This window comes from Bubalus kerabau, chromosome 18 (genome assembly GCF_029407905.1).
Source record: "Bubalus kerabau isolate K-KA32 ecotype Philippines breed swamp buffalo chromosome 18, PCC_UOA_SB_1v2, whole genome shotgun sequence".
In the NCBI taxonomy this organism is placed as follows: domain Eukaryota; kingdom Metazoa; phylum Chordata; class Mammalia; order Artiodactyla; family Bovidae; genus Bubalus; species Bubalus kerabau.
Window position 1 is genome coordinate 73,812,724 of NC_073641.1, and position 24,840 is coordinate 73,837,563.

General features: G+C 52.6%; 1 protein-coding gene across 3 annotated transcripts; it reads right to left on the reverse strand.

The window, feature by feature from the left end:
* Positions 1–1,716: 1,716 nt before the first annotated feature.
* On the reverse strand, positions 1,717–17,650 carry PDCD6 (programmed cell death 6). Of its 3 annotated transcripts, none has more exons than XM_055554730.1 (6): positions 17,446–17,648; positions 16,600–16,661; positions 10,794–10,838; positions 9,794–9,946; positions 5,475–5,584; positions 1,717–2,453 (listed from the first exon to the last, which is right to left on the reverse strand). In XM_055554730.1, the coding sequence occupies exons 1-6, from the start codon at positions 17,538–17,540 to the stop codon at positions 2,355–2,357; spliced, it is 564 nt and encodes a 187-aa protein (XP_055410705.1). In that variant the 5' UTR covers positions 17,541–17,648; the 3' UTR covers positions 1,717–2,354. The 3 variants fall into 3 exon arrangements, with proteins under 3 accessions (XP_055410705.1, XP_055410704.1, XP_055410706.1); XM_055554729.1 differs by having other exon boundaries at positions 9,788–9,946; positions 17,446–17,646; XM_055554731.1 differs by lacking the exon at positions 9,794–9,946 and having other exon boundaries at positions 17,446–17,650.
* Positions 17,651–24,840: the final 7,190 nt, after the last annotated feature.

The following is a 24,840-nucleotide window of genomic DNA, read 5'->3' on the forward strand; positions in this document are numbered from 1 at the left end:
CAGACCGTGCACTGGGCAGGTTCCTCAGTGAAGCTGGGAATTGCTGTCACCCCAGACCAGCTTCAGAGATCCCAGATCCTGGGGTCCAGGGGGAATCCAGGGCCTAAGGTACTGCAGGGGTGGGGGCAGGGAGGACAGAGAAGCCAACATGAGAATGGATGAGGGGCCCACGTCACAGGGGCCCAAAGTGCAAATGTGGGATGCCTGCCCTCGCTCTAAGCTTGCAGTCTGTGCAGGCCAGAGCTCACGGGACAAACAAGCATGGCACCTCCCAGGGGAGAGGGACCATGCTGTCCACACCTCCATCCACTGGAGGCCAATTATCCATACCCGGGGACCCTCAGGGGAAGTGGGCCCCACTGTCTCCACCTCCATCTACTGGGGAATCACCAGGGGAGGAGGGGCCCACTGTCTACGCTTCCATCTACTGGGGAACTTCCAGGGGAGGAGGGGCACACTGTCTATACTCCATCTACTCTGGAACCTAGAGGGGAAGAGGTGGGCCACCGTCTACTCCATCTACTCTGGAACCTCCAGGGGAAGTGGGCCCCACTGTCTCCACCTCCATCTACTGGAAAACCTCCAGGGGAAGTGGACCCACTGCCTACACTTCTGTCTACTGGGGAACCTCCAGCAGAGGGGCCCACTGTCTACACTTCCATCTACTGGGGAACCTCCAGGGGAAGTGGGCCCCACTGTATACACCTCCTGCTACTGGGGGAACTCCAGGGGAAGTGGGCCCCATTGTCTACACCTTTATTGGGGAACCTCCAGGGGAAGTGGGTTTCACTGTCTACACCTCCATCTATTGGGTAAACTCCAGGGTAGGAGGAGCCAACTGTCTACACCTCTGCCTACTGGGGAACCTCCAGGAGAGGAGAGAGACCACTGTCTACACTTCCATCCACTAGGGAACCTCCAGGGTAGGAGGGGCCCACTGTCTACACCTCCATCCACTGGGGAACCTCCAGGAGAGGAGGGGCCCACTGTCTACACCTCCGTCTACTGGGGAACCTCCAGAGGGGAAGTGGGTCACACTGTCTACACTTCCATCTACTGGGAGACAGGGAGATAGACTAGGGGCAGTTTTGGCTGAGGCAGTGGGTACCAGGTACAAGATGAGTCCAGCTGCACACCCAGACGCCCCAGGCCTCAAGTCAGGAATTTGAGTTCCGACCTCTGGAGTACAACTTGTAATCGTGGGCTGGTGTCTTCAGAAGTATTTCGAAGTGCAGAGATCCATGAAGGGTAAAGGCGTGGAATCCTCAGAGAACCCCTTGGACCTTCGTCCATGAGCTCACAAGGCCAGTCGGAGCCCAATAGATTCTTCATCTCAACCCCAGGTACTGTGTTCAATGACGTTCCTTGTAATCACACTGCAGATAAAATCCACAGTCCCTCAGGCTCCGATCTCCTACCAGCACAGGTCCCCCAAAATGGACCCCCAGTTTCTGGCACCCCAGATCCATTTATGGGTCGCTGACACCGCCCAGAGGCCCACCCCGAATCCTGGTTTAGGGAGGCGCATTTTAAAGGGGGCGGGCACAGGAGCCCGAGGCGAGTCTGGGGGCAGCGCAGGAAGCCTGGGCTGGCTGGGCACCAAGCGCACGGGGAAGGGCTGGTGCACCCCCTGCACACCTTCATGCGTGACAAACTCTGATCAAGCCCATCAGAGGACAGAGGCACATCATTAGTAAGTGGAAGAAAAACCACTCCTTTCCAAATCAAATTTGGATCTGTATTTCCAAAGAAGTTTTACCAAATGTAAAGCAACTCCTGTCACAGAGGATGACAAATCTTGGGATTCCCATGACCAGGGCCAGGGGACACCCCGGGCTGCCAGACCCCTCAGAGCTCCAGGTGAGCGCAGCTGAGACGGACAGGCACAAGGGTACGTGTGCTTTACGCTTACGCCGCACGTTCAAGTGAGTACAGTGAACCCCCTTTAAAAAGTAAGGCACATGAGTGGCCTTCTGTGCAAGTTCCATATTATTTAAAGTTCCTATTGGCTAATAAAGTATTTCTACTCTAGAACTAGAGCTATCTGAAAAAGCACATGATAAGTTTTTTGCAAGCAGAATACCTGAAACATTATTATATGTTACCTCATGGCACAAGTAACAGCCTCGTATCAAATGTCTGTATCTGAGGAAAGACAGAACTATTGTGACAACTGGGAAACGTTAACCAGCTCATCCACATATATACAGCTGGGTCCCCAAATAGTAGTTATACAAAATCTAAAGAAAGAACTGTATCTAACTACATTGGTGCTTGTTTCATTAAAGGTACGAGATTTGGCATTTTCAGTCTTTTTTCCCATAAGTCATGCTGGTATTTGCAGAAAGGCAGGGTCATACGATGCTGAAGACCATGGACAGATACTGTTCATATGACACTTGGATCCAGCCGTCCTGGTCTGTATCGTAGCGTCTGAATATATCCGTCAACCTCTGAGGAAAAACAGCAGGTATTTAGACCTGACACTTACCAACAGAAGGAACACAATGTATTGGTAAATAGACATTCAGGAACCCAATTTCAGAAGAGTCCCTGTCTCCACATCCCACACCCCCAGCGCAGGGACGCAGGGCAGGTGTCCCTGACCACCCACAGGGCAGGCCGGTCCGCTCAGGAGATGGGGGGGATCAGGCAGGACAACGGACGACAGGGGGAGCCCAGTGTGTGGGCCACAGCCCCGGGTCCTGGCAGGGCCTCTGGCCCCAGAACAAGGTTTCCCCACAGTGGGTGATGTGCCCGGGTCCTCCTTTGCCATCATAAGACCGTTCTCCCAGGGCCTTCCCTGAAGGCTCATCCCTGTTCTGGTGACAGGCTGCTCAGAACGAAGGGAAACCAAACCCCAGTGGGGCCCCCCGGGGGAAGCCTGGCTGTAGAGCCAGAAGGGCGGGGTCTCCTGTGCAGCCCAAGCCCTTGCCTTGATGCCCCAAGAAGGGCGGGGTCTCCTGTGCGAGCCCAGGCCCTCGCCTTGATGCCCACCCTCCCCATCTCCTCCTGGCTGACCAGCCCCCAGGGCTCCCCCTCAGTCTGTTCACAAGTCTAGCCACTGGACAACAGAGACTGGGGCAGCTAGGTCAGTGCTGCCCTGAATGACAGAAGCTGGAAACCACCATGGGTTCGGAAGAGCCCAGACTGGAGAAGACAGTGCCCAGGCTCATCAAGACCTTGGCGGCCTGTCCACCTGCCCCAGGGCTGAGCAAGGCTGCAGCCTGGCCTGTGTGTGAGCTGAGCCTCCCGCTCCCGGCTCCAGTTCCAGCCCTCTCTGCCCTGAGCTGGGCAGGTCGATGGCCAACAATCAACAAGCTGACAGAGGTGACAGTCAGCGGGGGTGAACTGGAGCTTCCTATGTGGCCAACTCTGGTGTGACACAGACCACAGAAACCACAGTAGCAGTGCCCTCTGCTGGGAGCGCATGGCATCATTTCCCTTTCTTTGTGCTTGAAGATTTCTACCACTTTTCACATGGCTTCATATAAAAACAACTTTCAATAAGGCTTTTTCTTTCTCGAAAGGGGCAGATGGAAGAAGACCTCTGAGGGCTCCTGAGGACTTTCTGCAGGTGGCCTGCAGCTGAGCCTTTCCTTTCTGACCCCCGTGTCTGTGCAGAGTTTGGGTTCCTTCTCCAGGGGGTGGGGGCAGGGGCACCAGGCCCAGACAGCGGCAGGCTGCGGGCGGCCCACGGTCTGTGCTCAGTTTGCAGGCAGTGGGGACTCCAGGGGCTGAAAGCGACACAGGATGACCTTTGCTTATGCAGACATAGGGATCAGCTGGTTACTTAGGGGACATAACCTCAAGTGAAAATCCTAACCCCACAGATCCTGGTGAAATTTCTACATCACACCTATTCCTGACATATTCTGACAGCATAAAAGTGAAAGTTTTGGTCGCTCAGTCGTATCTGACTCCTTGTGACCCCGTGGACTGTAGCCTGCCAGTCTCCTCTGTTCACAGGATTCTCTACGCAAGAATACTGGCATGGGTTGCCATGCCCTCCTCCAGGGGATCTTTCCAACCCAGGGATCGAACCTGGATCTCCAGCATTGCAGGCAGATTCTTTACTGTCTAAGCCACCAGGGAAGCCCTGTAATCTCACCTCACCAGACCCTGAGAGGGAGACACCTGGCATTCCAATGAGTCACTGAAGCACAGGGCCTGGCGGGCCCAGATTCCCCAGGAAATCAGGACAGCAGGTCAGGGAGAGAAAGCTCAGTCATTCAACCATCACTGCGACAAGGAGAGCCCTGAGAGTGCCCCCCAAGTCACCAGTTCCACTGAGACCGCGTGCCCTGCACACCTCTCCGCAAATTCTGCTGCTGCTGCTAAGTCTCTCAGTCGTGTCCGACTCTGTGCAACCCCAGAGACGGCAGCCCACCAGGCTCTGCTGTCCCTGGGATTCTTCATGCAAGAACACTGGAGTGGGTCGCCAGTTCCTTTTCCAATGCATGAAAGTGAAAAGGGAAAGTGAAGTCGCTCAGTCGTGTCCGACTCTTCGCGACTCCATGGACTGCAGCCTACCAGGCTCTTCCACCCTTGGGATTTTCCAGGCAAGAGTACTGGAGTGGGTTGTCATTGCCTTCTCCATTTCTATATTATTTCTATGCCTGATTTTAGAATCTTCTCTGCAGATTCTAAAGACAACAAAATTTGACAACAAAATAGTTTGGATGTAAACAGCAAGGGTGTCTTTCAGGGCCGGGTTCTACTGAAATACTTCTGGAAAACACATTTGCTTCCCACAAATGGAACTGTGTCAGAATTATGAGCGAGTGGAGTATTATATGGACTTGGCTGTGAGTTGGTAACTGCTGACTCTAAACAATGGGCACAGGGTTGTCTTCGCTATTATTATTATTGAGCCTTCTCACAATGAAGAAAAGGTTTACACCAATTCACCGTGCTTTCTAAAGCTGAAATCTAAGGAACTTGGCGCCCCGCCTGGGGACAGGAGCGGCCCGTGTGGGAGCAGCCAGGTGGGTCCAGTGCTGCCACCTCCACCCTTGGAAGGCATCCCGCGCCCGGTTCCTCCTGGGCAAAGCCGAGGGACCGCAGGAGGAGCCAGCTCAGAGGGGCCTGCGAGGCAGTGGGCACTGCGATCAGCAGCCTGCCAGGCACTGCTCCCGACTCTCGCTGGGGAGCAAGCCTCCCGTGAAGGGCGCAGAGCGAGCCTCACGACAGAACCTTCTCCAATTCTCAGGAAGAAACACAACACAACACCAGGTATTCATGTGAACCGCCCGCTGGATCCCTTCCAAATGGATGGCTCTCAGGGTTTCCAGGGGAGGAGGGACACGCTGTCTACACCTCCATTTATCAGGAGAACTAGTTACTTCTCCAAGAAGCACACTCACTTCTGTAGCTTCTAGAGCCAGTCTTATGTGTCTGACTCGCTTCAACTGCCCAAGCGCGGGGCCTTGGGCACCCACTGCCCACCACCCCGGGCCTTCCGGCGGCGGTACCTGCAACACGATGCAGCCCTGGATGAAGTCGTCGAAGGCGATCTGCCCCCGGCCTTGTCGGTCGAACTTCCGAATGAGGATGTCATGAAACTGGTCAGAGAGCCGGTACCCTGCAGGGGGGCGGGCAGAGTCAACCCCATGCCCACCCCAGAACCCAGTCTCCCCCACCCAACCCCCAAGAACACAACGTGGGCCCCCCAGGCAGGCCCGGGGGCAAGCACACGGCAAGGCGCTGAGAGCTCTGCAGAGTCTCTGCACTGTGCCCTTGGCCCCACGGAGGTGCCCTCCTGGAGGGACCACGGAATCACTCATTCACACCAACTCCAGCGCTACAGTGGCCCTGCAGGGGCTTCTGGAATGTCAGCCTTCTTACAAGCCTTCATTGGTAAATTTTACTTCATTGTTAACAAGCTAGCCGTGAAGTTGTGAATAACTCAGCTGTCCTGGATTATTCGCTGCTAGAGAATGCTTTGCAAAATAAAAGCTCACTAAGGCTCCCAAGGAGACAAAGTGTAAACTTAAGGACAGGAAGTTAACTGATGGTCCCTCCCCTGCATCAGCTGCTCACTGGCATCAAGACATCAACGTATGAGGGCGCGGGATCCGATGGAGCTCCGGAAGGGCCATCCTGGTGCCTTGACTCCCCCTCCAATGCCCGAGCGGCCTGGCCCCCAGCAGGGCAGCAGGGATGCCCTGGCTCTCTCAGCCCTGCCCTCCCCGCCCCCAGTCTCACCACCTGTGTGACCGTGGCTTCCTTACTTATTCAGGAGACAACATCCAGGTGCAAAATATTTTTACCATTTTTCAGTCCCGCTGGAATCTTTGCAAGGATATGTACACCTATTATCTGAGTGAATGTCACAGTTAATTACCTCTATAAGCGCTTCATCACTTTACTGAAAAAGTCAAATGTGCACACACGTGACAGTACCCTCCAGAGTGGTCAGCGAGCTCCTCACATCCGTGAACTAATCCAGGCCCCCGCCCTGCAGCTGAGCAGCAGACAGGACCCTCCTACACCTGGCACAGCCTGTGGCCAGACAGAGGCCAGGCTGGGGAAGGCCGGCGAGATGGCCACAGGGACACAGCATCATGGAGAGCGGGGCTTGTGGAACCAGGCAGGTGCCACTGGGCCCGATGAGCCACTAGGCCGGCTCCGCCCTCCGAGTCCCACATGTGGACCCACCTCAGCAGCCTGTTCTCGGCCAGTGAGGCAGGTGGAGACCACTGTGTGTCCTGTAGCCAGCAGGAAGGGCTGGCCACCTCATTGGGTGTCATGCACGTCCTCCCAGAATGCCCCCTCCCCCAAGGCTGCACTTCCAGCGGAGGGAACTAGCCCTCCTTCCCCAAGAGCTAGCGAGGCGGCCTGCTGCCTCCACTGGCCACCCAGCACCCACTCGCAGTGCTAGGAAGAAAAGCCAATGCCAGTTAGAAACTATGGCAGAGGACAGACAGGGCGAATGGCACAGAGACGGGTGGGGGCTGCCGTGGCCCTGTCAGGGCCGTAACTTGGTCAACCTGACCGTAAAGATGCTGTTGACCTGGGCAGGGTGGCTGATGGCTGATGGCCCGGGCTCCGGGACGCAGAGTCGGTGTGTGGGTGTCAGGGCTTGGGCTCCGCTGCATTAAAAGGGGCAGAGCAGGCGCAGCACAAGACGGAAAGCAGCCGACGAGGGTGACGAGTGAGCAGAGGCTCACTGCCCCCGTGTGACGTCCCCTCAAACCACGCTGGCTTCAGGCTGCCAGGGTCTGGGTGCAGGGCTTGGGCGGGAGTGCTGGAGGGGTGCTTGTGGTGGGGAGCCTGCCTTTGTCAGGGACAACAGGACTGTTTGTCCCCCACGAGTGGAGTGTGTGGCCTTGCCTTACACACCTTGTTACTTTCTGGTCTCTGTACCTGGCATGCAAAACATGCTGTTCAGTCACTCAGTCGCATCCGACTCTTTGCAACCCCATGGACTGCAGCACGCCAGGCCTCCCTGTCCTTCACCAACTCCTGGAGTTTGCTCAAACCCATGTCCATTGAGTCGGTGATGCCATCCAACCATCTCATCCTCTGTCATCCCCTTCTCCTCCTGCCTTCAATCATTCCCAGCATCAGGGTCTTTTCCAATGAGTCAGCTCTTTGCATCAGGTGGCCAAACTATTGGAGCTTCAGCTTCAGTATCAGTCCTTCCAATGAATATCCAGGCTTGATTTCCTTTAGGATTGACTGGTTTAATCTCCTTGCTGTCCAAGGGACTCTCAAGAGTCTTCTCCAACACCACAGTTCAAAAGCACCAATTCTTGGGTACTTAGCTTTCTTTACGGTCCAACTCTCACATCCATGCATGACTACTGGAAAAACCAGGGCTTTAACTAGACAGACCTTTGTTGGTAAAGTGATGTCTCTGCTTTTAAATACACTGTCTAGGTTGCTCATTGCTTTTCTTCCAAAGAGCAAGCGGCTTTTAATTTCATGGCTGCAGTCACCATCTAGAATGATTTTGGAGCCCAAGGAAATAAAGTCTGCACTGTTTCTATAGTTTCCCCATCTATTTGCCATGAAGTGATGGGACCAGATGCCATGATCTTAGGTTTCTGAATGTTGAGTTTTAAGTCGGCTTTTTTATTCTCCTCTTTCACCTTTATCAAGAGGCTCTTTTATTCCTATTACGGAGCACATAATAGGAATAAAAGCCTAAAAGATGAACAGATGGACCCTCAAATCCAGCAGGTGGGCCGTTCAGGGTCACACAGCCCTGCCAGGGTCAGCCTGAGACTCCATGTAGGGGGGTGAGAGGTCAGAGGGCACCTTAGGGCTTCAGCCACCCTGACTCCCTCATGCGTCTGCTGAGCTGCAGTGCAGCTCCAGCTTGACTGACAGACACTTGTTCTTAGAAACCAAAGAGGAAATTTCACTCCCAGGGCAAATTCTTTGTCACTAACAAGTAACCGGCAAAAGGTTGACAAGTCACCTCGGGTGGGAGACGAGGAGCCAGAGGAGTCCTGAGAAATGGAGGACCAAGGGCAGGAAGGAACCCCGCAGCATAACTGAAGAAATGCTGCAGCGGAGTCTGTCCTTTCTCCGGGAAAAGCTGAAGGTCAGGGAGGCTCTTGGCTCCACCCCGCACCATGAAGCCTATCAGCGTCTGACCTCCTGGATCTAACTGGGACTTGCAGGCCCGAGAGCCAGAGACCGGCTGGCCGACCTCAGCGTTTCCAACCCGAGTCCAGGAAATGACGGTTGCTGGCACTAAGAAAAAGCGGGCTGCAGGCCTGACAAGGTTAGAAACACTGTGGTCGGTGCCGAGATCACCAGCCTGGAAACGAATTTAGAGGGTCCAGGTTCCAGTCAGCCAGGCCTCCAGCTCCCTCCTGCCCAGGACTGCTCTGTGAGGGACGCCCCTAACGCTCAGCCCCCCACCTACTGGCACAGCAAGGTCAGCCACATTCCAAGTTCCAATCCAGAGAACCCAGGGCCGAAGTCCTGCCCAAATCCTGACCTGCGCCTGGTGGCAATACAAACTTCTGTGGGGTCCCACAGCCTCTAAAGCAAAAGAGAGACAAAGAGGAGAAGACAGCCATAAAGGACAAACGCAGAGGAAGAAGGGTGGGGAAGAAGCACAGCGATAACCACAAGGACCAAAATGTACTTTGTTATTAAAACCAGAAACAGCCAGAATAAAGTACACTGGACTCTAACAGAAGGGCCCAGAGAACACAGGGCCGGGGGATTCACGCCCGTCAAACCAGAATTCTGGTGCGATGACTGCGTCCCTCCTCACGAACCCTGAGCTGCCCGCAGGCCCACGTGGGCCCCAGGACCAGGCCTACTGACCGCTCTGGAAGGTACCACAGGAGCATGCTCACAGCACAGCAAGCAGGCAGGCTGCACACACCTGAGAATGCGGGCTTCCGTGCTCACACCTGCACTCCATGCAACCCACGGGCTCGTCTTTTGTGAGCATTTTATCATTGGTCCGTGTATTCTCATGTCAGGGAACAGAAGGTGCTTTACATATGTAAGCTGTTTTATCTTGACTTGTTCACTTTAAACGTTTTGAAAACCACATTCTCAGTGTGCCTGCGACACCACTTCACAAAAGAAACGACTGCATAGCCCTCATCTCATTTTGGATGGAAAACCGCATAAAAGCCCCCAAGTCAAATATAAGCCTGTATGATAAAGAAACCTCAAAAATGTACAACTGCAATGTAAACAAAAATTTCACATAGGCTACTTTCAAATGATTAAGCTGAACAAAGCAACAGATACACCATATGGCCCTTGGCTCCAAAATGAAATAGCTACGCAGTCAAGACAAGTGTTTTACCGAAACCTGAGAGGGCTTGCTTGAGCTCGTTCTTGTCGATCATGCCCGAGTTGTCCCTGTCGTATGTGCGGAAGACGTTCTGCCAGTCCGTGATGTACTTCCAGACGCCAGTGAACTCACTGAAGTTCACGCCGGCCTTGTTCTCTCTGTCAAACATGGCTGAAGCGAAAGGGCACGGCTCAGCAGGAACCAGGGCAGAGGCACACCCACAGCTCCGCAGGCTGGGTTCCTCCAGGACCAGCCCGGAGCTCGGCCAGCAGGTCCCCAGGGGCTGTGGTGACACCAGCCCTAATTAGCCAGGCAGGCGTGAGGCGGCTGTGAAGAGGATGTGCGAGCCGAACACCCTGATAGATCCACAATTAGAACGATTTACACCAAAGGATGTTCCTCAAAAGCTGGGCACGCCCGCTCTCGGGAAGGAACCGGGGTGCAGAGGGGTCAAGGGGCCTACCCCAACCCTCCAGGCTCAGGTCTGGTTCCTGGAGCTGCCCGTCCATCCCCCAGAGGATCCGTGTCCCCGAGGAGGAGCTCCTTAGAGGGCTCGGTCAGGGAGGCCCATTCCAATGAGAGAAAGACTACTGGCTTTTGGGTTTTTTTTTAAGCAAGACCCACCTTTCATTTTAAAAAAATCAGCCTCATTCCAGGTCCAAATAAAAACTTATAACTACATTTACATACAACTGCATGCAAAATGGATAGAGATGCCTATAGGAAATCTCAGTCTGAGACATTGCTACCAAAACGTAGTGCGCCATCTGCCTCTTCAGGAAACCGAAGTGCTCCTGGTGTGCACAGAAGTCACTCCAGCTGAGTGACTCGTCACGTGAGAACTCAGCTGCTTCTTCCAGTCACAGCCACGCAACCCGGGGGGAACGGAAACGTGTGCGGAAATGAGGGTGGGGCGCACAGCGAATGCTGAGCGAAGGCTCAGGGATGGTGGGGCGGGCGGGACACCCAGAAGAGAATCAGCCGGAAGCGCAGGCCCGACAGGGTTGCCCATACTTACATATGATTGATCGGACAGTCACTGGATTAAACGGAGTCCAGGTGCCTGAAACAAACATTAGGAGTTAAGACAGAGCGGAATCTCTGAATCCCGTCTGCAACCCCAGAGGCCAGAGAAGCGAGGAGCTGCCAGCATCAGGACCTGAGAGCCACGGGTCTCAGCGGGGAGGCCGCCCCTGGACGATGGGCAGCCAGGGTCCTGTCTACACTGCCTGAGAGTCACTCTGGTCCCGCCACACGTTCACAGCTGCTCATGAGCTGCGCCTGGCAGCTCGCCCTCCTCACGTTGTAACTAGAGACGGCCATCTTGCCACTCACTGAACTTCCCAGGCCCACAGCACCAGGCGCGCTGAGCCCCACTAGGCCTGTCACAGCTGCACTGCAGAGAACCCCACGCCCAGGGGCACCGCCGCTGCAGGGCCAGGGTCGTCCACGCGTCCACAGGGGCTGCACATGTGGTGAGCGAACCTGCCGGAGTGCTCGGGAAAGGACAGCGTGAAGACAGGCTTCCGTGCTCCTCCTAAAGTAACAGGCTGGCAACACACTATCTTTTCTGAAACTGTGAAAAGGATGCATCATTCCATGATTCATTTCAGAACAGTAGTGGGATCTTACCAAACATTTGTTATAAAGGGAACTGTTCACTCTGACAGATTTGGTAATTTAGAACCCTTCATAAGCTGTGACGATGGAACGTTCACCAGGTAACTCTGTGCCCAAGGATCTGTTTTCAGAGTGATCAATGCTGACTAAAACCAGGGTAAATGTTTTTTATGTGCCGTGTTCCCCCATCCCCCCTTGTACAGTAACACCCCACCTCCCCTCCTGTGTACAGACCGCTTCAGCTCTAGGGGCACAGGCCCCTCCCGACCCCACGCAGGGCAGCACCCCGGGCTCTGAGCATGCCCAGTTGGCCCACACACACCCCCGATACCCCATGTGGCCCCACCTTCACCCCACCCCTACTTCTCCTCAACCTCAGTCTGTACGGGGCTTTGCCAGGGAAGCCGCGCTGAGCCCCGAAGTCACCCCACCGGCCCCTTGGGGCCCCGACACTCGTGAAACCGCCCCTTCTGCCTGAGCCAGGCCTGCAGCCAGGGCCCCTGTGCGCTGGGCAGGCATCTCTGGCTTCTTCGGGGTCCGAGGGAGAGTGGGTAGGTGGATATGAAGGTTCTGGGGAAGGTCAGCTCACTAAAACCAGGCCACAAAGGAGTCATACACAGAGGGGCCAAGAGGAGGCACCGTCTGTGCACAGGTTTCTGACATCCCAGCTGCTCACGCACTGGCCGCTGTTTCCACAGGATACAACCCACCCTGGACCAGGAGCCCGAGGGACCAAATGCAGCTGCTGGACTCTTCCTGCCTTTCTCAGCTCTGATGCCGGCTATGTCCACACCAAGAGTCCTCAGGGACCGCCCGCTGGGGGCCTGGGTGCGGCTGCGGCGATTCCACAGACTGGAAGAGGCTGTGCCCACTGCTCATCCCGATTGTGAGGAGGGCATCCTGGTCACGTCAGCAAATGAATTTTAAACACAAGTGACTTGAGTAAAACAGTTAAACGATGCTGCAAACACAGGCACTTTGCAAGGTAAGGGCCAGGCCCCTGTGGAGGCAGAGGGACATGTGGGTGGATCGGAGCTCCAGTTGGCAGAGCTGGAGGACGGGAAGCTGGGGACAGCAGAGGCCACCCTGGGCCGATCTGGGCATGGAGACAGGAGACCCGCAGGCTGGCCAGCTCAGGAGGCAGAGGCAGGCTCCTGGTCCCTTAACTGGCCCTTCCTGTCACCCAAACTGGGCTGACTCTCCATGGAAACCAAGGGGTAGTGACAACCCCAACAGTGAATGGACTCTTGAGTGCCAGGTTCTGTGGTCTCAGACTGAACGACAAAGCTTGACAGCCCCTAGTGATGCCGCACTCAACGCTTGGGTAACGCTAGCTGTTACACACACCAGAGCGCCAGCCTGAAGACCTACAACCTCTGTAAGAAAATGCACTGCGACACGGAGAAGCAGGCCTAACAGAGCCTGCTGGGTGCCCAGGACACACTGAGCAGGAAGAGTCCCTTCGGCACGAGTGACCCTCACATGGCTTTCAGGGCCAACCCCAATTTCAAACATTCCCACCCGCTTCCCTCGGTAACCAACGCGTCTAGGAACGTCACAGCCGCCAGCCTGAGAAAGATTTTCTGTTAGACTTCTACTTAGAAATATGTGCTCTCTGTTCCTCTAAGTCTTGCCTCAGTCTGATCTGCAAGAACCAAAGAAAACAGAAACACACACAGAATCTCCATGTACACTGAGGACATGTAACTCTTTTCACCCATAATTTGAACATGAAAGGGCCACAGCTCCAGGGCGGCGGGTCGGGGGCAGGGGGTCACACTGGGCGCTCAAGTGTTTTGCCTGTAACCCTCAGGAATACAGACGATTTTAACCAATTTATATTGGACCCTTTCTTAAAGGAGAAAAACGCCACTCTGCTCTGTGATAATATATTCTTCTTGCTCTCCAGAGAGTTTTCTTTCTAGAAACTGCATCCTGTTAGCACAGACTTGGATTGCAGCGAGAGGTGCACGGGTGGAGTCGTCCTGCACCCTGCAGCCACATGGAATCAGCGGACGAGCGGGCCTTTCACAGCACCACCGCCGTCCCCTTCCTCTTCACCGCATCAGAGCCGCTGCCCAGCCCTTCTGGGGGAGGCAGGAGCCATGCAGGCAGGCTGGGCGCACCCTGCAGGCTCGCGTGGACTCTGCCAGGACCCTGGTGGCTCTTCAGGATCAGGAATTCTGTACCCCACCAGTCACCTTCACCTACAGCCTCAAAGAGCCACGACTGCCGGGTCTCTAGGAGAGCTGAAGTCCATTTTGATAAAAACACCTCAAAAAGAATGTATTATATGACCTATTATTTAAAGTCCAACTAGGGCTTCCCGGGTGGCTCATGGTAAGGAATCCACCTGCCAGTGCAGAAGACACAGGTTCGATCCCTGACCCAGGAAGATCCCTCAAAGCACAGAGCAACTAAGCGCATGCTCCACGGCTACTGCACCCCAGAGCCCGTGCTCCTCGACAGGAGGCGCCGCAGTGAGAAGCTGGGGCACCGTAACTAGAGCGACCCCACTCACCGCAACCACAAAGAATCCTCTGCAGCAACGGAGACCCAGAACAGCCATAAATAAATAAAGTCCAATTTGAAAAATGCCTTCTCAAAGTATACCAATGTTATGTTACTGCAAACCTAGAGAAGCACAAAAAAAGGGCTTGAGCAAATTTAATTTCCAATAATTCGAAGTAACAATGTGGAAGTAAAAATTTTTTTAAAAAGTACCTGACTGAAGATGGTTTGTGCTGTGTTATTTCAGACGGCAAGACAGTCCTGCGTCTCTTCACACCTCTTAACCACACCTCCCTGAGAGCAGCCATGGGAAAGTTCCCCCAGGGAAAGAAGACATAAAGGACTCGGTGTGCAGGGCCCACAAGGACTCCTTCAGCGGTGGTTTCATCTGATTTTAACAGTGCCTCAGAGGCACACAGCTAACAGAAGAGAGAAATCATGCTGTTTTGTGCCTTCAGTTTTTCCACCAGTAATAAACTAATTTCCTGAAATAACTTAATATTCTAGTCCTAATATGAAAACAGGCTTTCCAGGTGGCACTAATGGTAAAGAACCTGCCTGCCAACGCAAGAGACCCAAGAGATGCAGGTTCCATCCCTAGGTTGGGAAGATCCCCTGGAGAAGGAAATGGCAACCCTCTCCAGTATTCTTGCCTGGAGAATCCCATGGACAGAGGAGCCTAGTGGGCTGCAGTCCATGGGGTCACAAAGAGTCAGACCCAACTGAAGCAACTTAGGAATATGAAAACAGAGGTCCATTCTGGGGAGAAAACTGAAAGTCAAAATAACTCCAATGTTAACAACTCTGGGAATTCGAGGAGCAGGAAGAGAACTGACTCGTGTCCATCCTCAGTGACTGAGGCCGGGAAACATGACACAACCGGAAACGAGAGACCGGCTGGAGCTTCCTCTAGGAGCCAGAGACAGCTGCAGAAACGACTCCAGCAGAATGAGAGGAGGAAACAGGCAGCACCCAAGAAAAGGGAGGAGCCGTGGGTGCAGAGACAGGAGCCGCCCAGCTCGGGAGCAATGGTGGGTGTCCTGGCAGGAGGAGAGGAGCCCGCTCAGTCAGGGTGGGAGCCACAGCCAGCCTGTGCCTTCAGGGAGCCAACAGGAGGAGGCAGGCTGGACGGCACCAGGTGTGGGGGGAGCGCCTAGCTATGCAGGCACACACCTTGATTCCAGTGTGCGACCTACCTCTACTCTGGGGCTGAGAAAGGACGAGCGACCGGCACCCATTCATAACCAGACTTCCTGCAGAAAAAGCCTAATTGAATCTACAAAGATATTCACAGCACAGCAAAACAAAGCAAACTCTGGTTATGCAGGATGGGAGGACAAAAGCCTAAGAAAGTAAGGGGTCCCTGACTATCAGTAAAATTCACCTCTTAAAATTCTCAGCTTGCGGCACTGGTGAGCTAGAAATTTAAAAATTTTAGCAGCTAATTTGAAGAGGAAAATATGATTGGTTAAAAAAAAATCACAGTTTATAAAATACACACAAAACAGGTAGAACAACCATCACAAGTTGCTCCACACAAAAACCAGCACACCCCCAGGGAAGAGAGAGGCAGCCATGGCAGGTGGGGGGAGGGAGTCCCTACCTCCCTCTGAGCTCAGTGACTACCAGTAAGCTCTTACCCAGCCCCAGTAGAAGCCGAGGAATCCCTCAGGGCAAATCAAGAAAAGTGACTCCACAGGATCACCGGAGCAGGCCCTGATACACACTCAGTGGCTGGGTTAAACACGCTCCCTCTCCAGCAGGCTCCTGCTTCAAGGCTGTGTTCCGACAGAGCCATTTGCTTTAACAACCAGCTGAACTGTCAAGCCTGACATCCTCTAGAGACAGTATTTCCTGTATGATCCTGTAAATACCAACCCTTCACCAACAGCAACAGAGGAGTACCCACAGTGGAGGCTCGCCTCCCTTCTGACCTACACGCAGGCCTGGGAGGCACCGTCCACCTCCCACAACACCAGCCTGCTCCCGCTGGTAAGGTGAGCCTTTCAGCACCGTCATTACCTCTTAAAATCAATCCCTCTTCGGATTTAAATGGCACCCCTCTGGAAGACACCACAAATCTAAGGACCAGAAAAAGACAGTGGTGTCTCACGGATCAAAAGAAGGGCAACACAGTCAGGTATTTACTGAAGTAAGGTGTCCACGTCAATGGATTAATCACACTGAGACCAGCAAAAAGGTGACTCCAAAGTGTGCCCCCAGAACTGGCACAATGAGCTGGGATCCTCTCGCCCCAGTCTGGATGACTAGCATTCATCCACTGAAGAGCCTGAGCCCCGAGATCCGGCTGCAGGGCCACCAGCATTCCCAGTTACTTCCTCTTTGGTGTCAGTGGGACCCTGGTGCCTCCCCGGAAGTCAAAAGACGCAGTTACCAGAGAAATTCAACAGCCTTCAATAAAGCAGAGGACCGTCTGCTGTACAGAGCCAGGCTCCCTGTGCTCCTGAAGCCCACACCCCAGCCTCCAACTCGCAGGCTTTCCCTGTGACCTCCATGCAGCTGCCCCCCAAGCTCAGCAAGGACTCAGAGAAGCACTGACTGGACACCCAGGAAAACCCTCCACAGGCCACGGATTAAGTCTTAATGATTCGGAAAAGAAATCCAGGAAAGAAGTTATTTACTACGGGTGGTCAGGCCTGCAGTTCCGAGTCCAGATGGCCGGGTGCACTCACCATTGGACAGTGCTTGCTGAAGCTCGTTGTCAGATATCACACCGCTTCTGTCCTTATCAACCCTACAAAATTAATATCAGTTAAACTGGCGATTCAAAGTGCAGGAAAAGCAATACAGGACCAGAACCAAGGTTTAACTCTCCTGTCAACCTAAATTAATTTCCCTGCTTCTTTCCCTTTGGCTGCTAGACTATCTCACTCCCATAGTCCGCTGGGGAATAAGCAAGCCTGTCTCCTTCACTGTCTGAGGTCCCCCTGCTGAAGGCCAAGCTGCTTCTCCGATTCTCTCAAGCCTTTCTCCCACAGCCTGTCTGAATTCCACCCAGATCGTGTCCTTTTCACAAAGAGGAAAAGGTTCTCTTAGACAACTAAGTCACTCCCTGACCCTGAATCACTCTAGCATGGGGCGCCAACTCGCTGGAAGGACGACCGGGTACCGAAGACACTGCGGTGACGTCCCCTGCGCACAGCCAGGGCCTGGCTTCCCGCCTGGTGGCCGAGGCAGCTGCAGCGAGCCCGCGTTTCTGCTCCCCTAACTGAATAAGCGTCCCCGGGAGACCCTCGCCCCTGAGCAAAGGCCCTGCTCTCGGGGGAGAAGGACGGAGGCCGAACCTCCGGGCGGCCGCTCTGCGCTCCGGGAAGTGCCCAGGGGCGGAGAGGAGGTCAAAGCTGAGGACACGGAGCAGGCCGGGGGGCCAGAGTGCCAGGAGGGGGGCCGGACTGCGGGCCGAGGGGCCAGGGCGCCAGGGTGAGGCCGGACTGCGGGCCGAGGGGCAGGACGGGCAAGGCCCGGGGCTGACACCGAGGGAAGGGGAGGCCTGCCCGCGCCCGCCCGCCCGGCCGCACCTCTGGAAGACGTTCCACAGGAAGCTCTGGTCCGGCAACGCGGCGCCCGCGGCAGGGCCGGCGCCAGGGCCCGGGCGGTACGGGTAGGCGGCCATGGGCCGAGGCGCGGCGGAGTTGAGGTGCGGCTGAGGGGCGGCCGGGAAGCGGGCGGTGGCAGGTGGCTCCACTTCCGCCTCGGCGGGGACGGGGCCGGGAGCGCCACTTCCGGGGCGGTCACGGGAGCGAGCGCGGCCAGTCCCGTCGCTGCCCCGTTGCCAGGCAACGCCCCCGCGTCCGGCCAGCGTGTCAGGGTCCAGCGAGCGGCTCGGAGCAGGTGGCCGAGGCCATGCGGCCTCCAGGGTCACGGACGCGCGTGGGAGCTGCTTCTCCCGCGGCACAGAGTGGACGTGAAGGGCGGGGGAAGTTCCTTCGAACATGGACCGTCCTTGCACCAAATGAAGGCCATGGAAGAACGGTGATGGAGCGGAAGAACGCGCCGGAGATTCCTGTGCTTTCCGAACTTCTCTCCCGGCCCTGCCCGCGCTTCTCTGCGTTCCTTCCCCACACCCACTTCCTTCTCGGTACCACACGACGTCCCCTCCGGCGTCTGACAGGGCCTGGAGCTCCCCAGCTCCGTCTGCACGTACGTGACCAGGCCCTGATGCCCCTGCTGATGGGTGGCCAGCGTGTCCCTCCGGCCAGTTGAAGACGCCACCGCCTCCGTCTGGACTTCGACTGAGCGCAGCGCCCTCCGCGCAGGGAAGCCCAGCTTCAGGGCGCTCCCACCGCCGTCCAGGCTGTCAAGAGTGTTGAGCTGCTGATGCAATCTCGCTGACTTGGTTCATCTTCCTCCCCTGCTTAGTTTGTGGAAGGGCCGAGCACTAAGGAAGCCCCTGACCCTTCCTTTCCTGAAGGGATTTCATTATTCAGCACTCCGAAGCTCTGCAGAAGACCCTGGTTCGATTCCTGGGTCTGGAAGAGCCTCTGGAGAAGGGATAGGCTACCCACTCCAGTATTCTTGGGCTTCCCTTGTAGCTCAGCTAGTAAAGAATTCACCTGCAATGAGAGAGGCCTGGGTTCGATCCCTTCGTTGGGAAGATCCCCTGGAGAAGAAAAGGCTACCCAGTCCAGTATTCTGGCCTGGAGAATTCCATGGACTGGATAGCCCATGGGGTCCCAAAGAGTTGGACAGGACGGAGTGACTTTCACTTTCATTTTCCAGGGTTCTGCATCTGACCTGTTGTTATTCTCCAGTTATATTGTCCTCAGCCCCTTTTAACCACCAAACCATATGCTGGAGAGTTCTTTAAACTCTTCAAAGAGATTAAGGTATTCTGACTTGGGCACTCACACAGATTATTACTCTACAAACCTCAGCAATGTAGCTTTTTTCATGACTTAATGAATTCAAGTGCTTTTTAGTTTTATCCTCCTAAAGCATTCACATCACTTGCTGACTAATCCTTTCTACAGTTTTCCAAAGCTCTTTGATCTGTAGTTTCTGAAATCTGCTTATTCTGTCTCCCACCTCTGGCTCATTTTTCTCTAGAACACTACAAAATTAATAACTATAATTTTGCACCCAATTTGTAAGTTTTCCAGCACAGAGTGTACAGGGCAACTGCTGCAAGGAACTCGTCAGCGACTCTAGCTGGCCTCGGTCTCCCTCTCCCGACAGTGACACAGCCTCCACCGAGCCTTGGTTGGGTCTCCAGCCTGGTTGCCACAGCCAGCACCAGCCGTGGGGCCCAGAACTGCTGCACCTACGCTCTGTTTAGTTCCGGGGCTTGGAAATGATTCATTCAGGGAAGAATCAACTACTGAATCAACCCTAGTGTTTAAATATTGCTGTTTATAATCCTTATACCAGAACCTCATGGCAAGGTACCAAAGTTCACATTTAACTGATGAGAAAACTATGCTGGCCTAAAATCTGTCAACTAAGAAAAGATGAACAACATGAGAGCTGCGAGTTTAGTTTTATCTGGGGCAAAATGAAGCAAACAGCTCAGGAAACAACACTTCAGATAGTTCTGAGAAACACCTCCAAAGAGGTAGGGTGGTGGGGCGGGGGTCAACATATGTGATTTTGGCGAAGGGGGAGTTCATGCAATCAAGCACTTATCTTGCAAAAAGTGTTCTGCTAGTTACCAGAAGCTAACTTTACAATGAAGGGATTTAGTGCTTCTCTAGACATGAGATGCTGGCTTCCCTGATAGCTCAGTTGGTAAAAAATCCACCTGCAATACAGGTGACCCTGGTTTGATTCCTGGGTTGGGAAGATCCACCGGAGAAGGGATAGGCTACCCACTCCAGTATTCTTGGGCTTCTCTTGTGGCTCATCTGGTAAAGAATTCGCCTACAATTCAGGAGACTGGGTTAAATCCCTGGGTTGGGAAGATCACCTGGAGAAGGGAAAGGCTATCCACTCCATGATTCTGGCCTGGAGAATTCCATGGACTGTATAGTCCTTGGGGTCTCAAAGAGTCAGATATGACTGAGTGACTTTCACTTTCAGACATGAGATGCAAGGATTGGGATCAAAAAATCAGTTCCTGAAAATATCTTTCTAAAGACCTGTTCCACCAGTTTTCCTGGAGCACAGCATGCCTCAGTCTCCACCCTGGACTCATTTCAGGGCATGTCAAAGGTCAGCAGCTGCAGCAACACAGGATCCAAGCCCAGCTGAGGCAGATAGCAGATGCCCTTACCTTGCTTAGTCGCTAAGTCATGACCATCTCTTTGCAATCCCATGGACTGCGGCACGCCAGGCCTCCCTTTCCTTCACTATCTCCTGGAGTTTGCTCAAACTCATCTCCATTAGAATCAGTGATGCCATCCAACCTTCTCATCCTCTGTCACCCCCTTCTCCTCCTGCCCTCAATCTTTCCCAGGATCAGGGTCCTTTCCAATGAGCTGACTCTTCCCATCAGATGGCCAAAGGATTGAAGCTTCAGCTTCAGCATCAGTCCTTCTAATAGTCAAGAAGCAACAGTTAAAACTGGACATGGAACGGACTGGTTCAAAATTGGGAAAGGAGTGCATCAAGGCTGTATATTGTCACCTTGCTTATTTAACTTATACGCAGAGTACATCATGCAAAATGTCGGGCTGGATGAATCACAAGCTGGAATCAAGATTGCCAGAAGAAATATCAACCTCAGATACGCAGATAATACCACTCCAATGGCAGAAAGTGAAGAGGAACTAAAAAGCCTCTTGATGAGGGTGAAAGAGGAGAAGGAAAAAGCTGGCTTAAAATTCAGCATTCGAAAAACTAAGATCATGGCATCTGGTCCCATCCCTTCATGGCAAATAGAAGGGGAGTTCTTGGGCTCCAAAATCACTGCACATGGTGACTGCAGTAATGAAATTAAATGACGCTTGATCCTTGGAAGGAAAGCTATGACGAACCTAGACAGCATATTAAAAAGCAGAGACATTACTTTGCCAACAAAGCTCTGTATAGTCAAAGCTATGGTTTTCCCAGTAGTCATGTATGGGTGTGAGACGTGGACCCTTAAGGAAAGCTGAGCGGCCAAGAATTGATGCTTTTGAATTGTGGTGCTGGAGAAGACTCTTGAGAGTCCCTTGGACTGCAAGGAGATTAAACCAGTCAATCCTAAAGGAAATCAGTCCTGAATATTCATTGGAAGGACTGATGCTGAAGCTGAAGCTCCAATAGTTTGGGCACATGATGCGAAGAGCTGACTCACTGAAAAAGACCCTGTTGCTGTGAAGACTGAAGGCAAAAGAAGAGGGTGGCAGAGGAGGAGATGGTCAGGTAGCATTACCAACTTAATGGACATGAATGAGCAAACTCCAAAAGTCAGTGAAAAAGATAGGGAAGCCCTGTGTGCTGCAGCCCATGGGATGGCAGAGTCGGACATGAATTAGCGACTGAACAACCAGTTTGTTGTAGCTTTCCTTCCAAGGAGCCAGCATCTTTTAACTTCATGGCTGCAGGCACTGTCTGCATTGATTATGGAGCCCAAGAAAATAAAATCCACCATCTTTTTAACTTTTCCCCCCTCTATTTGCCATGAAGGAATGGGACCAGATGCCATGATCTTAGTTTTTTGAATGCTGAGTTTTAAGCCAGCTTTTTCACTCACTCTCCTCTTACACCATCAAGAGGCTTTTTAGTTCCTCTTCACTTTTGGTCATTGGAGTGGTATCATCTGCATATCTGAGGCTGATATTTCTCTTGGCAGTCTTGATTTCAGCTTGTGAGTTATCCAGCATTTCACACGGTGTACTCAGCATAAAAGTTAAATAAGTAGGGTGACAATAATATAGCCTCGGTGTACTCCTTTCCCAATTTTGAACCAGTCCATTCCATGTCCAGTTCTGACAGTTGCTTCTTGACCCGCATACAGGTTTCTCAGGAGGCAGGTTAGGTGGTCTGATGTTCCAGTCTCTTTAAGAGTTTTCCTGGATGGTGAAGGACAGGGAGGCCTGGCGGGCTACAGGCCATGATCGCAAAGAGTCGGACGTGACTGAGCGACTGAATAGACACAAAGGCTTTTGTGTAGTCAAAGATGAAGATTTTTTTTTTTTTTTTTGGAATTCCCTTGTTTTTTCTATGATCCGACTGATGTTGGCAATTTGATCTCTGGTTCCTCTGCCTTTTCTAAATGCAGCTTGTATATCTGGAATTTTTCAGTTCATGTACTGTTGAAGCCTGGCTTAAAGGATTTTGAGTATTACTTTACTAACATGTGAAATTCTATGGTAGTTTGAATATTCTTTGGCAATGCCTTTCTTTGGAACTGGAATGAAAACCTTTTCCAGTCTCATGGCCAGTCTTAAGGGGAGATTAATTTAGGAAATGAAGATTAAATACCACCCCCTGCCCACCCAATGTATACCCCTATATATGTACAAATGAGTCTAGGATTCATCAGAGACTAGCCTGGTCTCTTTCACCTCAGCCCCGATGGCCCAGACTGCAGCTCTAGAGGTGATGGGAGTGGCACCTGGGCTGGTTCCAGCGCAGGACTCAGCCTGCAGTCCTAGCCAGATGGCTGCCATCCACTTGGTGGGGTGTGGGGGTGGTGCCACGGTGGTACCTTGTTGCCTGGAGTCCTGACACCACCTTACAAAGATGTACAGCAACAGTGACGGCCACCTCTGCAACAGGAAGAGGCTGACCATCTACCTCTGGCTCTGCTGAAAAGGTGCAGGTTGCTCAGTCCATGGAATTCTCTGGGCCAGAATAGTCATTAAAGTATTCATGTGCTTGCCACTATCTCCTTGCCCATCTTGGGATTCAATTCCCTCCTAACTAGGTCTGTTCTAAGCTTTCCATTTAGATGGTGATTCTGGGTGGAGCAGAGAAATGAACTGAAAGACGACACTCCCCTAATTATTGGGCGTCTTTCCTTTGGTCTGATTTCTCTAATCAGAAAATGCCTGTTATCCCTAGGATTTTTCTGAACATTGGTTCTAAACAGAGTGCTAGCACTAACATGCTTAAATCACCCCTTGTTCATCTTTGGTCACAGTAAGTCCTCAATAAACATGAAACATGAATGGACAACCAAGCCTATGCACCCTAGTCCTGTCCTTGTATACGTGTGTGCACACCTAAGATCTACCTTACCAGCTTCCCCTGGAAGCCACTCTGGCTCATTCAGTTCACTAGCTCAGTCATGTCCAACTCTCTGCGACCCCATGGACTGCAGCATGCCAGATTTCCCTCTCCATCACCAACTCTCGGAGTTTACTCAAACTCACCTCCACTGAGTCGGTGATGCCATCCATCTTCTGCTCTGTTGTCGCCTTCTCCTCCTGCCTTCTGGCTCATTACTTGCCTTTATTTTCTTATCAGGGCCACTATGACACCTGCACACTGCAGACCCGTCCTTCTCTCTGCCCTTCCCAGCCTGCATGGAGTTCCAGGACACAAGCTTTCTGTGTCTACCCTGCCCTTCCTTTCCAACCAGTATTCTTGCCAGAATCCAGTATGAAAGTCAGTGACCTTCCAGTTTTAACTCTGGCTTTTTACTGAGTAGCAGTCAATGCATTGAACAGAGGTTTAGTATATAGTTTTAGAGCTACAGTGGTGTTGTCCCCCAGAATTTTCTGCAGTGATGGAACTGCCTTTATCTGCCATCCAGTGTGGCAGCCACAAGCCACATGTGGTTCTGGAGCACTCGAAACACACCAAGATGACTGGGAATAAATTCTTAGTTTTAGTGACCTTATTTAACTTATATGCAGAGTACATCATGAGAAACACTGGGCTGGAAGAAGCAAAAGCTGGATTCAAGACTGCCGGGAGAAATATCAATAACCTCAGATATGTAGATGACACCACCCTTATGGCAGAAAGTGAAGAGGAACTCAAAAGCCTCTTGATGAAAGTGAAAGAGGACAATGAAAAGCTAACTTAAAGCTCAACATTCAGAAAACTAAGACCATGGCATCTGGTTTCATCACTTCATGGCAAATAGATGGGGAAACAGTGGAAACAGTGTCAGACTTTACTTTTTTGGGCTCCCAAATCACTGCAGATGGTGACCGCAGCCATGAAATTAAAAGACGTTTACTCCTTGGAAGGAAAGTTATGACCAACCTAGATAGCATATTCAAAAGCAGAGACATTACTTTACCAACAAAGGTCCGTCTAGTCAAGGCTATGGTTTCTCCAGTGGTCGTGTATGGATGTGAGAGTTGGACTGTGAAGAAAGCTGAGTGCCAAAGAATTGATGCTTTTGAGCTGTGGTGTTGGAGAAGACTCTTTAGGGTCCCTTGGACTGCAAGGAGATCCAACCAGTCCATCCTAAAGGAGATTGGTCCTGGGTGTTCACTGGAAGGACTGATGCTGAAGCGGAAACTCCAATACTTTGGCCACCTCATGCGAAGAGTTGACTCATTGGAAAAGACTCTGATGCTGGGAGGGATTGGGGGCAGGAGAAGGGGATGACAGAGGATGAGACGGTTGGATGGCATCACCGACTCGATGGACATGAGTCTGAGTGAACTCCGGAAGTTGGTGATGGACAGGGAGGCCTGGTGTGCTGCTATTCATGGGGTCACAAAGAGTCGGACACGACTGAGCAACTGAACTGAACTGAACCATAAACAGCAATGTGGCAACGGCTATTGAATCTTTTACGATGTATCTTACCTTTTCGCTTTTTTTGATCCATATTAGAAATTATCTACAGCTCTCTGGGCAGTATTCTATTTTCTTGTTATCTTGACTGTTTTTTTTTTTTTTTTTTCTTCTCTGGTTTGTCAATTCGCTTAACATTTTTAGTATGAAATATTCTGTCCTGCATTTCCTTAACTAAAGGAATTCCATAGAGACTTACATTTCCAGATTACCCACTCCCCGGTGGTTTTCTTATGTCAGAATACTCATGAAAACAGGTTTGTTTTTGGTTCAGAATTAGTGGCAGACATCAA